Below are 12918 nucleotides of genomic sequence, written 5' to 3' on the forward strand. Positions count from 1 at the left end.
TTTGAATTCCTCAGTGTTTATTCAAAGAAACTATCATTACTAGAGCTTGCTGTGTGATGCTTTATTGTAGTTTTCAGCCCTGTATAGCCTGAGAACCAGTGTTCTAGAGAATACATTATTCTGCATCTTTTTTTCCAATAACTTCTCTCACTAACATTAGTCACTATTGCATTCCTGTGCATCAGGGGTGTTCATAACTAAAATGGTCATTTCTTTTGAATCATGTTGGTCAGAATCACTGAATCATTTTGAACTGAACTCTTGTTATGTGCCATGTAATCTTTCTTAATAAATGCGCTGGCAGCTTGCTAAAATTGCCTAAAGAGGCCATTTTGTGTTCTGAATGAGCAGCATTCTAGCCTCTCAAATAACAAAATAAATTTATCCTTTATCAAAAATGCTTTTCTGTCCTTTTTGAGGTGAAGAGCACTCAACTCCATCCATTTTACATTATCCTTCTGAGACCATCTCTGAAACAAACTCTCTGATGCCTACAGACTAACTGCAGCATCCAACAGGGATAAAAACCAAAGGGTTCTACAGCCATCTGCAGGAATTCATTGATACTGTGCCAGAGTCCTGTTGCTGTTTTCACAGAAATTCATTATTCTAGTTGGGTTAAAAGAGTTGTTAAGCATAGCAGAGTAGTGCAGTGCAGAGTAAAATTAAAGAAAAAAAAGGTGTTAAACATGTTTTCAGAGATGTACTAGAACAAAAGCTTTTACGGAACAACTGCACAAAAGTTCAATAGTTAACTTTTTCATTGCTTCTCTCAGCACCAAATTCATCTGAAGTTTACTTGTTCATTTAAAAGATTTATATCCTGCCTTTCCATTCTTCCTAGAGCTCATGGCAACTTACTAATAAAAAAAAATCAATTAAAAACAGTACAATAAAACAGTCGCATCCTAAAAGCACTGCAAAATGAAAAGGTTTCCAGACCCCAGTGGAAGGACATTACAGAGAGGGCAGTCCCAAGTTTGAGGGGGAGAGAATTCCAGAGGCCCCAACAGAAATGGCCCTGTTGTGGGCCACCACCAGCTGAAAGTCAAAAGGCAATAGTGCACACTATAGGGCAACCTGTGATTGCCTTGGGGATAGAGGTGTTTGAAAAACGGTGTTATTAGAAGTAAACCCATTGTGTCCAGTCAGGCTGTAAACCTATCCTACTCAATGGAAACAAACTCATGGGGTGGCCAGTCTTATGCAAAGAAGGAGACTATCCTTCAAGTATCTGAGTCCTAAACCATTTACAGCCCAATTCCAATCTACTCTGGAATAAGTTCCATTATAGGCAATAGGGCTTACTCCTGGGTAAGTGGGGATAGGATTGCAGCCTTAGAGAGTTATAAATCATCCCCTGCTCATTGTGCTTGGAAGTACACACTTAGGCCACAATCCTAACCAACTTTCCAGCACTGATATTAGGGCAGTGCAATTCCAAGGTAAGGAAACAAACATTGCTCTACCTTGAGAAGGCCTCCATGACTGCCCCCCAACTGCAGGAGGCAGCACATGCCCCACTGGCACAGCTATGCCAGTGCTAGAAAGTTGGTTAGGATTGCGCCCTTAGTGAAGGTGAATTAACAGATGTGTGACATGGTTACATCCCCTTCCTCCTGTGAGGAGCCTAATAGCTATGTTCTGTACTAACAGAAGTTTCCAAGCAGTCTTCAGTGATAGCCCCACACACAGCACATTACATTAGTCCAGTGTAGTTTCTAAAAGTGTGTGAGTAACCATAGACATGTCTGTCTGATCCATTTAAGGACATAGTTGGTGAACCAGCCAAAGCTAGTTGGTACTATCAGTCATCCTGATACCTGACAATCCAGGATCAAGGTTGCATCCAGGTTGAGTCTCGTCCCCCCCAAATTGCAGATCTGCTTCTTAGGGGAAGTCCTACCTCGTCTAAAATGATACAACACTCCATATCTCAGGTCATCTTTCTCCTAGCTAACAGTACCTCTATTTTCTCTTGATTTAATTTACACCTATTTACCCTCATCTGTCTACCTCATGTTATCATTAAGGAATCTGTACTCTAAAAGAAAAGCTTATGACCCTTTCAGAAATCTGAATTAATTCCAACAGAAGTGGTGAAGAGAGTAAAGCTCTAGGTGCATTTCACAGCCACCATCTTAACACACAGTATACCATTTTTGTCTATGCCATCATCATAAAGATGTTTTTGAAAAGGCTGTTGAATCACACCTATTCTCCGAAGAAGTTTTTAGTGAGAAGAATTTTGCAGTTTTAGTTAGCTGGTTTAGGAATTAAGCACATGACACTCCTCCTTCATGAACGTATTCTTTGTGAAGTATGAAAGTATATAGCTGCATCATGTTTGAAAGTGATTGTGTGCCTTAGTGCAAAATATATGCGTTTAGGAAATATGTGTCCTGTGAGTACATGGCAAGCCTTTGTACCATCTTAATACCTGGAAATGTGTATGAGGTTTCTCCACATACACAAAGAGAGATAATCTCTATCGATTATAGGATGAATATATCTGTGTAACTCTTAGAGATCCATGCAAGTTTAGCAATCAAAAATATGTTTCTTGATAAGTAAATACAAATTTGGAGGTGAATGTTTAATAAAATCAAAATATTTGAAATTGAAGATGAAGATTCTTAGAGGGGATTGTATCTTACCCTTAATTATGTTTGTTGAAGCAAGAGATCTGTGCTGCGTCTAAGCAGAGAAAGAGTAAAAACCATTAGGTTACTACACAATCTCACCTGGGAGGGAGCAAAATGAGTGCCCTTCATTTGGACCCTGAAAATAATAACTGAACTCATATGCTGTATTTCACTTAACAGAGCATTTTCTTAGCATTTTAAAGCCCAGTGATGGCCATAGCTGTTTGAGGAAGTTAAAGGAAATATTATTTGCCATGCAACATAACAGTGTGAAATTAAATTGTAAAGGAAAGAGACTTTCAACTGGGAAGAAAGCCGAGAAAATGTCCACATCAAATAACAGATGCAATATATACTGATAAATCCGCAAAACAAAACAAAGCCTGATGTCACATCAATAGCTGCTAATGGCAATAGCACATTTATCATTGTGAATTTTCCTAGTTCTACATCTTTCAAAAGCACCCCTTATGTTTTTTTTAATGTAATTATGTATACATAGTTTAGAAAATAAGTTCCTAGCCTTAGAGGTAAAAAGGAAAGGGCATCTTTTAAAATTTGGCAGTGGTGTTCCCCATCTTCTATAATTGCTGTTTATTCACTTAATAGGGGAAGACATGACAATAACATAAATAAATAAAATTGTGGCCTACCAGTCTAAGTTCACACCAGTCTGGCTTTTGCAGCCCTTTTCTTTCCCTCTGCCACAACTTTGCCGCTGCCGTGACACTTGCAGGCCTGCTTCACTGTTGTGCAGCTGATGCCCTGTCCAGGCTTATATTTTTCTTTGTGACAGTGAGTGTTCTTGCCAAATGCCAGGGACCATAGTCACATCTGTTTGTCTCCCAAGCTTGTCTGAGGCTGCTCGGGAACACTTTTTATCCAGGGGGCAGTTTTAACTAGGCCTAATACTCTGGAAAACCCTGTTTGTAAATGCATACAATGAGGCGACAAGTTCCTGTTGTCTTTTCTATAAAATTATTGCCTCTGACACGACTTGCTCGAGTCCCTGTCATCAGCACGTCAACAGCCAAGTTTTCAGGCAAGGTGGTCTTAACAAGTTCCATCCCCCCTGCCAAAAAGCATGCCTAGTTTCCTGCATGAACACTATTTATAAATGATAGCTTGCAGCAAGCTATGGATAAGTACTGTAGAGAGGAATCTGGGAAATAGCTCTTCAAGGATGTGGCTTCATATTAAGGAACAGTTTGGCAGGGCTGGTCAGATTGTTTTTGCCTTATCCCAGTGAAAGAACTTAGGAATCAAAATGTGTATGTCAATAAATCAGGAGAGACACTAATATTTCTGCTAAATAAAGTTGACTTGTCGCCTTGTTTCTTCTCAAGGATATAGTAGACTCAGACTTCAAAGCTCCATAAACAAGCCTTCATCCAAATAGACTTCAAATGCTTTCTTAATATTCTCATGTCCATATAACCCCAGAGAAAAGGCAGACCTGTAGTGGCTCTCACATTTTGGATGTCTTCTAGGCCCTTTGATGAATGAAGACAGAGCATATAGCCTATTAGTTTTTTGGGGATTGATTTCTCTCAATGCAGAGGAAAATCTCTGTGGAAAGCAATACTGCACTATCGCTTGAAATGAAAAGAATTATTTCATAGTACATTTTTCATTCGATCTTCTTTGCATGCAACAGTTGGGGTGCAAGCTTGATGCACAAATAGACTTACTTTTTTGCTTTCCACTACAAATTGGAACTCTCACGTTTCTCCAGGAAGAAGATGCATAGGCTTCAGGGACAGCTGAGAACTGTTCATAGCATACTTTTTTTGCATGTTAGAATTTGTAAGGAAGGGAACAGAACTGTACATCTTGTGGACGTGCAGTTTTCACTGTGAGTTGATAACATGCAAAGAAGCCCATAATTTTTTGACTGATTTTGATCACATCTAATTGATTGACTTGTCAGAAAGGAGGGGGAATTTTCACAGTATTACAAGCTGTTGCCTTTTAGTTCTTTGTAATAATCCTAATTGTTTCTGGCAGAGAAAATCTCACTGCTTTTCCTCAAAATAGTTGCAAAAATAGAAAATTGCTCTCCCCTTGTCTAGTGATCAGGTTATTGTACTTTGCAGAGACAAATGATTCATTTATGCTGAAGGAACACAGCTACCTTTCAGACATCCATTGATTTTAAATTAAAAAGTAACTGTTATGTTCTAGGCACAGGGTGATAACAATAACAAAGTAGTCCTTACTTAGTGTTATTTGTTGCAGCTCCATTGCAGGTGCCGATAGAGAAGCAGGAAGGGGAGATCCAAGTTCCATAATCTAACTGATCAATAATCTAGCTATCTCAAAGCAATGTAACAGATAATCAATGAGCGCAGAATTACTCAAGCACAGCTAGCTGTTATTCTTGAAGCTAGGGTCTTCAGGTTCAATTGGCTGACTTTATTAATTTCTGTCTTTCATCCTATTGAATTCTTGTTTCCCACCTTTTCATTCCTTCTCAAGCTCTCTTCATTATACCAATCCTAACAAATACTGCATTCCATTATAGTATGAGCTGTGTCCAGAAGTCTCTGTCTGACCCTGTAATAATATTAGGAGCTGTTGTGGAAAGGAAGGCTTAATGTTTCTTTGTGTACATTCTATTCAATTTCATATACTGTACTATTTTTTATAGGTGGACAGTCATTTTGGAACCAATTTAAGATGTGACTTTAGTAGATCTGCAAGGTCTTATTTTCAGTTTGGTATCTTTTACATTTTACTTTAAACCTCTTTGAAGCATGGCTGATGTAACATAAATTGTAGAACATAATAGATAACTAGTTTATTTCCTGAGGACCATGTGACCAGTCTTCTGTGATCCCCAAAGTATGAGCAACAAAGGACAATAATTACACTTAATTGCATGATATTGAAAAATGTAATAACCTGCTAGTTGAACGCAAATGAAGGCTACCCGTTGACATGCTTTGAAGACACGTGATGGTATAAGACATGCTTTGTTTCTCATGTTTCACCCTGTTTGTTTATGGAATGGAGGTGAGGTTCTTAATGAAAGGAATATATGGGATGCAGAATTCTTTCTCCCTCTTGCACCTTATCTCCATGAGGTCTGTTGCTCCCGCTGCTTTTTTCTTGTCTCATCTTCCTCTAATAGATCTGAGAATGGAGAAAAAGAGCTGGAGCAACATGTGGAGGAGAGGTAAAGTACATACAGGGTTCAGCAGCTCTCTCCTGCACATTCCTCTTAAAGTTGATGGCTCTGTCAGGTCAGGTTTGTACATTTCCCTTGTCTTCAGTTCTGATGTGAATTTCCTTCCTCCCTGAGCTGGAATTTTAGGGCAGATTCAGTCTCAGTGATAAAACTGGAGTAATTAGAACTCCATCTAATCAAGGCACACCAGATTCCTCTTAGGTAAAAGGATAAAGAGATGGGTAAAAAAAAACTTTCCAAGGTATGTCAGTGAGAATGTTACAATGTTATGAACATTGTGAAGACAGAATGATTTTTTTTTAAGTACCTCCTTCAATACTAGAATTCTGGATCACCCAGTGAAATAGATTGCAAGTGTCTACTGGGCAGATAAATAGGCGTACCTCTTCATATAGTGCATAATTAACATGGAATTATTTACCACAAAATATGCTAATATGACAATTAGTGATAAACAGTGTTAGAGTGAAGCAGAATACTTTTCTTCACATGTCTTATTTTCAAATTCACAAGGCATTTGAAAATAAGAGGGCTTTGTCACAAATTTATATCCTGTGAAGGCTGCTTGTTACTTTAAAGAAAAACTGATGATGTTTTTGCTGTAATAAATGTTGTTCCAACAGCAGGCATTAGTACCCAACTGGTAACTCACCAACAATATTGTGATCACTGTAGATCATTAATCTTGCCCATTTTCTTGTCGGGAGCATCAGTATTTCATTTTACGTTGAGTCCAAAAGATTGCCAGTTTTGAAAAATTAAAAGCATTCCCTTTACATTATTTATTCCAGAAGCGATTTATACTGCATTTTCGCCCTGAGTGCTTGTCAACAAACTTAATTAGGTTTCTGTATAAGAAGGATTCCAACAGGCAACTTCATCTTTATTGAGACTGTGTTAACTAAAGTGCGGAATGTATTATGTTAATTATTCTGTTCCGATATTTTCCTTACTGTTTTGTTAATAGATCTCTCTGGTAATTGCTTTCAGACAAACAAGTGTCCATTTAGGATCCTTATGTATGGGGGATATCAAACGAAGGAGAAAAGCTGCACCACTGCCAGGACCCACCGGTAAGCAGATTTCACTGTGCAACATACCAGAAATTGTAAGTCTGCAAAATAACATGGGCAGAGAAAGCTTTAATCCATTGGTGCTTACTTGAATAGAACCGGACATCAGACAGTTGGCAAAATGTTTTGTAGCATGTTTTAATAGTTGACACATTCCTAAGGTAGTTCCTAAGGTATGTACAGGTTGAGCCTCATTATTCGCATGGGTTCCGTTCCAAGCAATCACATGGATGGCAAAAAAAGCACTATAGCAAATCAATTTAAAAAACAAAGTTTCTTTGCTCCAGTGATTTAAAAACAGCCTTGCTGACCTTTGTGATATAAGATAAGAGTAATTAAGAAGACAATCCATCAAATCCTTACGAAGGCGCAAAGAAGACAATCCTTACAAAGGCACTTCACTCACTCAACCCCTCCCTTCACCAATGCAAAGTGATCACCTTTCTTTCACATGCTCACAGGGAGGGTTCGCCTGGAGAGAGAAGGATTGATGGATTGTCAGCCAGCTGCCCTCTCTCTCTCTCTCTCTCTCTCTCTCTCTCTCATTAAGGAGGCTATTGTTAAAGGACTGTTCAGTTTTTTAAGTTGGTTTTAAAGGGATGCATTTTTCCCCTTCTCCAGGGATCAGTATATTCATTCTCATTTGCAGGAGCCATTTGTGTTGAGTCAAATCCGTGTATAAAAAATCCGTGTATAGAAAGGCTGTGCCTGTATAAAAAAAAAACTGCTGTGATTTGACTCTAAGAACAATGTAAAAAACTGGTGTGGTTTATCCCATATCCTATCACTAACTGGCTCTGATTAGTTCTTCATAGCCAATTTCTGTATGTAAAAATGAATACATTAAAGTGGTACTAACTTAACTCGCTTCAGCACACTGCCTCCAATTGTGGCTATTGTGAATATTTTCCAGTCTTATTATTTGGTCTTATTTTTTTCCCCATCTCTTCTTTTTAAGGGTTTTAGGAGGGCTTCTAATTCACAATCTAATCTCTCTAGGTATCTGATTTTCTAATTCACTAATTCATAGCCTATAATAACCTTAATCCCCAAGATTGGCTGCCCCAATCTTGCTACATTTCCTCTGGTTTGTTGGCAAAAGCAAAGAGGTAGTTTTTGATTTTGTTACATTAAACCCCATAGAACCGTTCTGTGGACTTCTTTTTTTTATGATTGCCTACCTTTAAGCTTTGTCCCCTCAATGTTTCCAGCTTCAGGCACAGTTTTTATAGCAAGAAGTGAATGCATAGCAGTAAATGAAATTGTTTATTGTGTAATTTTGCAACTTTATCTTTGAATGATCTCTAAATTTCTGACTTAGACAGTCCTGAGCTTGAAAGAATGGATGTATTTGTCCAGCCAACATTGTCTCTTCTTCCTTCCACCACTATAACATAACTTAGCCTCACCTTTACCATACTTGCTCCTCCCCTACTCTTTTCTCATCACTCCACCAGGCCTGGCCTTCCCTTTTCAACCATATATGTCTCTATGAATTCAGCTGAATAGTTTTTATCCCCAACAAGCATTTGCAGTTGTTTTGTGATCATGGGACTGATTTATCTAAACAGATTCAGTGCACAATAGATTGCCCAGTCACTGTTCTTTTGTACAAACTAGATTTTGTCTAAAAAGCATTAAGTGTGGACTCTCTGTGGCACTGGACCTTCCCTAGTCCTGCTTGTACTGGCTTGTGACACGCAAAAGCCAGTCCTGATTCCGAAGCATGACAATTGCAAAGTAATGTCAATACTGCACACGTGACAGAAAACGGCATCTGAATCCTGCTTCATAGTCTTAGATTGTAAGCCTTCTTGTCAGAGGCTATTCCTTATGTATGTTCTGTATAGTACCTATCACATAGAGCTTGAACTTTACCATTCAGTTCAGGTTTTTCCAAACTGTGGGTCACAACCCACTGGTGGGTCACAAGCCCATGCAAGGTGGGTCACAGGCTGGGCCCTCCCGCCTGCGCTTGTGTCAGAATGATTCAAAATAGAAGCTACTCCAGAATCATTGGGCAGCCCCAGATGCTTCTTCTGGGTCACACTGAGATGGCAGGCCTGAGAATGTCCTGCAGAAGCCTCTGAAACCCACTTCCGTTTTTCGGAGACAATTTTGGTTTGCCTCTGAAAACTGGAAGTGGCTTTGAGAGGCTTTGTGGGTCATTCTGTGACCCGCAAAAGCCAGTACAATGTGTTGCTGTCCCAAGTCAATGCAGAAGAGGGCTCCCCAGCACCAGCAGGAGCGACTTGACCCAGCAAAGAAGACCAGGTGGGTAGCAGCGCCAATACGGTTGGGAACCAGGATCCTATTCCCATTTCCTCCTCTTTCCCTTCCTCTCCTCGGTTCTACACCAGCAAAACGGCTGGCGCATATCCAAGTAGACTTACTCAGGCAGTGGAAATATGTCTCCATGTAAGGGAATGAAAGTTCCCTTGCCATGAGGAGACCTCCATAACTGGCCCCCACCATAAGATGCAGAGTGTACTCCATTGGTATGGCTGCATCAATGGGGGGCGGGGTTAGTTAGGACTGTTTAATATTATTATTATTATTTTATTAATTTATGCCCCGCCTTTTTGCCCAACGGGCACACAAGGCGGCTTACAACACTTTAAAAATACAACATTAAAAACAATCATTAAAAACAATTTACAATAATTAAAAAATCTAAAAACAATATGAAATATGTTTAATATGAAAATTTAATATTACTAAGAAGCATAAGAATTTGAGTTAACTCCTCAGAAACCATGAAAAAGCCTGAGTTTACCTGAAAATCTTTTTTCTTTCCAAATATATCAGTATTCCTGTTTTTGTGTTGTACATGAGACACTATAAATGAGATTCTCTTCACCATCAGCTGCAATATAGATATGTTCCTATATATGCTTGAAAGTCACTGTATTCCATATTTTCCATAACATGTGTACACATGTAGTTTCAACTGTTCTCTATCAGTCCTCTGGAGCTGCTCCCTTTGGTATTCCAGACTTTTGATTTTCACAGTGTTTCAGCCATCAGTAACAGAAACAGACCAAGAACAGTCTCAAAAATATTACTAAAGCACCTTAGTGGCAGTAATATGGAAACAGAGAATGTCTAGGTCAGATTCTAAGACTCTGAACATATGTGTAGTGAGAAAGAAAATGCTTAATGGCTGAGGAGAGGATAATATAATTATTTCTACAAGGTGATTTTAACTTCGCAGCTTAGAAGTGACAAAAGGAAGTCATTTTGTAAGGTGTAGGTGAATATAAAGCAGATTAAAATTAACTTTAGTATTCATTTTAGCCTGGGCTTCCCACATACGCAGTGTCTTATTCTGATTGTGAAAGCTGACACGCCTGCATTCTTTTTTCATTTTGTTATGATGGTATGAAAAGTTATACATTCTTATTGTTTTTCTTAACCACAATTTTATAGCAATAACATCACAATTCATTACATGTCTACCCCAAAGTAAGTCCCATTGTTTTCAGTGGAACTTACTCCCAAGGTGGTGTGTATAGGAATGCAGCTTTAGTTATTTCAGCGATTAAAAGTAAGGAAAAGATCTTCCTGTGGTACCCTCTTCTGCAGAGTTCCATCATGAGGCCAGCTGATGCAAGAATCAACTAGCATAGGGAGAAGGACTGCCTATCTACTAACAATTGACAAGAAGTGTGATCAAGTCAAAGTTTTTGTAGAAAAATATCAGAGATGGAGGAACATCTGTAAGAGGAACACAAAAGTGTGGCTGTTTCACAGTTTGCTCCTTTGATTTGTAAAGTGCCCTTTCCCCACAATTCCCATCACCAATGCTGTAAGTGTGCATAACATGACACTAGAGAGAGATAGCCAGGCCACACATTGCACACCCTATCTATCTAAGTGATGGTCTACCTAGCAGGAGCTTCATTACTGGAGTTGATGTGTCTGATTAGCTTGGCTAATGCTTGGCTATGCTTGGCTATAGGAAAGTGTGTGGGGCAGAGGGAGTGATGGAAGTCAAGATCTTTTGGTGCTCTCCCTCCCTATTTGTTATCTGAGTTTTTCGGTTCCTACACCAGCGTTGACATTGGAATAACACTGCGCCAGCATTTGGGCATGTGTGTCAGCTGAAGGGGGTAAAGATGTGGTGTATGTCAGCTTCTCCCCATCCTGTCCATATTTCCATACCATTTAGCAGTTGATGCTGGCTGCCACTGTCAGTGTGCATCAGTGTAGTGTTGCAATGATGGCTGTTAGATGACTTGTGTTTAAGTCACAGGATTGCATATATACATTATATATGTTGTATTGGTGTACACACCTCACAATGGTATGTAAATATGGTTTGTTATTTTATCTTTCTATTTATTTAGATGTTTATTTTCCACCTTATTCCAAAGGCTAAGGTGAAAGTGCATGTTACTTCATAGTAACAGAAAGTGGGAAGAATTTTGAACATAGCAAGACATGAAGAGAAGGTTTCCATTGCCAAATTCATAATTGTCTGTTAATGACAAATGGTTTTCCCTATCTTTGTATGCAGCGTGTTGCAAGGACTTATTTATGCATGTTTGGAGGGTAGATAGCACGGCAGGACTAACAGACTGTTAGAATGAGATGTTTGTATGTTTGTGAATCCTACATTCAGCACCTGTGCCACTGTGTACTTTCAGGTACGTTACAAGGCTGTAGACTACTGTAGCTAAAAGTGTTATTGGTTAAACATTTATTAATTGTGACAAGAACACCCAATTTATTTCAGTGCTCTGGCTTATTTACTGCTCTTTCACCTTTGTATTTTGTATTGAAAAAGTAAAATGAATATTGATAGAGTTAGCTATTGATTTCTGAATTTATAGCCTGTTCTCAGCCTTGAGACAAAGTCACATACCAGTAGCGCTGTGTGTATTAGTAACAAAGGATGTAGATTTACTCATACAGCAATGAGAAACTGTTGAAGCAAGAAACTTTTAGCAGCGAAGAGCATTTTATAGTTTGAAAAATGTCATCTGTAAAGGTGAACTACAGCAGTAAAGAAAAGAAAGTGAATTTTAGAAGATAATTCCAGTCAACAGCTAAAACAATAGAGCTCTAATCTGACGTGGGGGGGTTGTTGGAGTTTTTAGGGGGGATGGAAATGGGAAGCACTTGACTTTATAGTCAATGATAAAGTTCCTTTTTTTTTTAACATTTCAGCAACTAACCAGTGAGTGTACTATCTGAAACAAAGGATGTTTCTCATGCATTGCCTATCATTTACATATAGTCTTCTTCAAATGACAAAACCTGGTTGGAATTCATTACTCCTCTACAGTCACAAATTTGTTCCAGGAAATAAATACTATAGGAATTCACGTGATGAGAAATTCATTTTCCAAATTTCAAGGTCACATTCACTATGTCTAGAAAGTAACCTGACACTTTGCCCTAAACTCTACAGAGCAGTGATTCTCAAACTTTAAGCACCGGGACCCACTTTTTAGAATGAGAATCTGTTAGGACCCACCGGAAGTCATAACCAGAAGCAACATCATCAAGCAGGAATGTGGGGGGGGGGGGTTAAGCAATCCTGGGTGTCAGGGCAGCAGGAGAGGATAGCCCTTGCTTTCCCGATAGCAGAGTGGCACGGGAGCTTAGGGAGATAGCACAGGAAGCAGGCGATCCCAAACAGAGCCAAAGAAGCAGACACAGGCTTGTTTGTTGCAGAAGCATGTATTGGTAAAGGAGCAGGCAGAAGATTAGTCAGCAAACAGTCCAGAAGTCAGGGATACAGCAAGGCACAGTCATGATAAGCAGTCCAAGTCACAGAACAAACTAGCAGCATGACACGCAGAAACTCCACCACAATGACCCACACTTGGGGTCTGTTCTTGCCCCCATATATACCGGGGCCAGCCAATCAGATTAGGGTGACCTCATCATCACAAGACTGTCTTGTGACCCATTCTGTTTGGCTGTCCAGTGGTGCATTGCACCACTCCACCATAGCCTACGTGACTCTGCACAGATCTTCCCAGGTCACATGACTCCCACA

At 39.3% G+C, this 12918-nt stretch overlaps 1 protein-coding gene across 1 annotated transcript in view; it reads left to right on the forward strand.

Moving 5' to 3' along the window:
- GPATCH2 (G-patch domain containing 2) overlaps positions 1-12918 on the forward strand; it is a 146429-nt gene that overhangs the window by 115868 nt on the left and 17643 nt on the right. The window contains exon 9 of the mRNA XM_066618931.1: positions 6826-6908. Within this exon, the coding sequence (XP_066475028.1) occupies positions 6826-6908 (83 nt within the window). The remainder of the gene's footprint in view (positions 1-6825; positions 6909-12918) is intronic.

This window comes from Tiliqua scincoides, chromosome 1, assembly GCF_035046505.1.
Source record: "Tiliqua scincoides isolate rTilSci1 chromosome 1, rTilSci1.hap2, whole genome shotgun sequence".
NCBI classification, from domain to species: Eukaryota; Metazoa; Chordata; class Lepidosauria; order Squamata; family Scincidae; genus Tiliqua; species Tiliqua scincoides.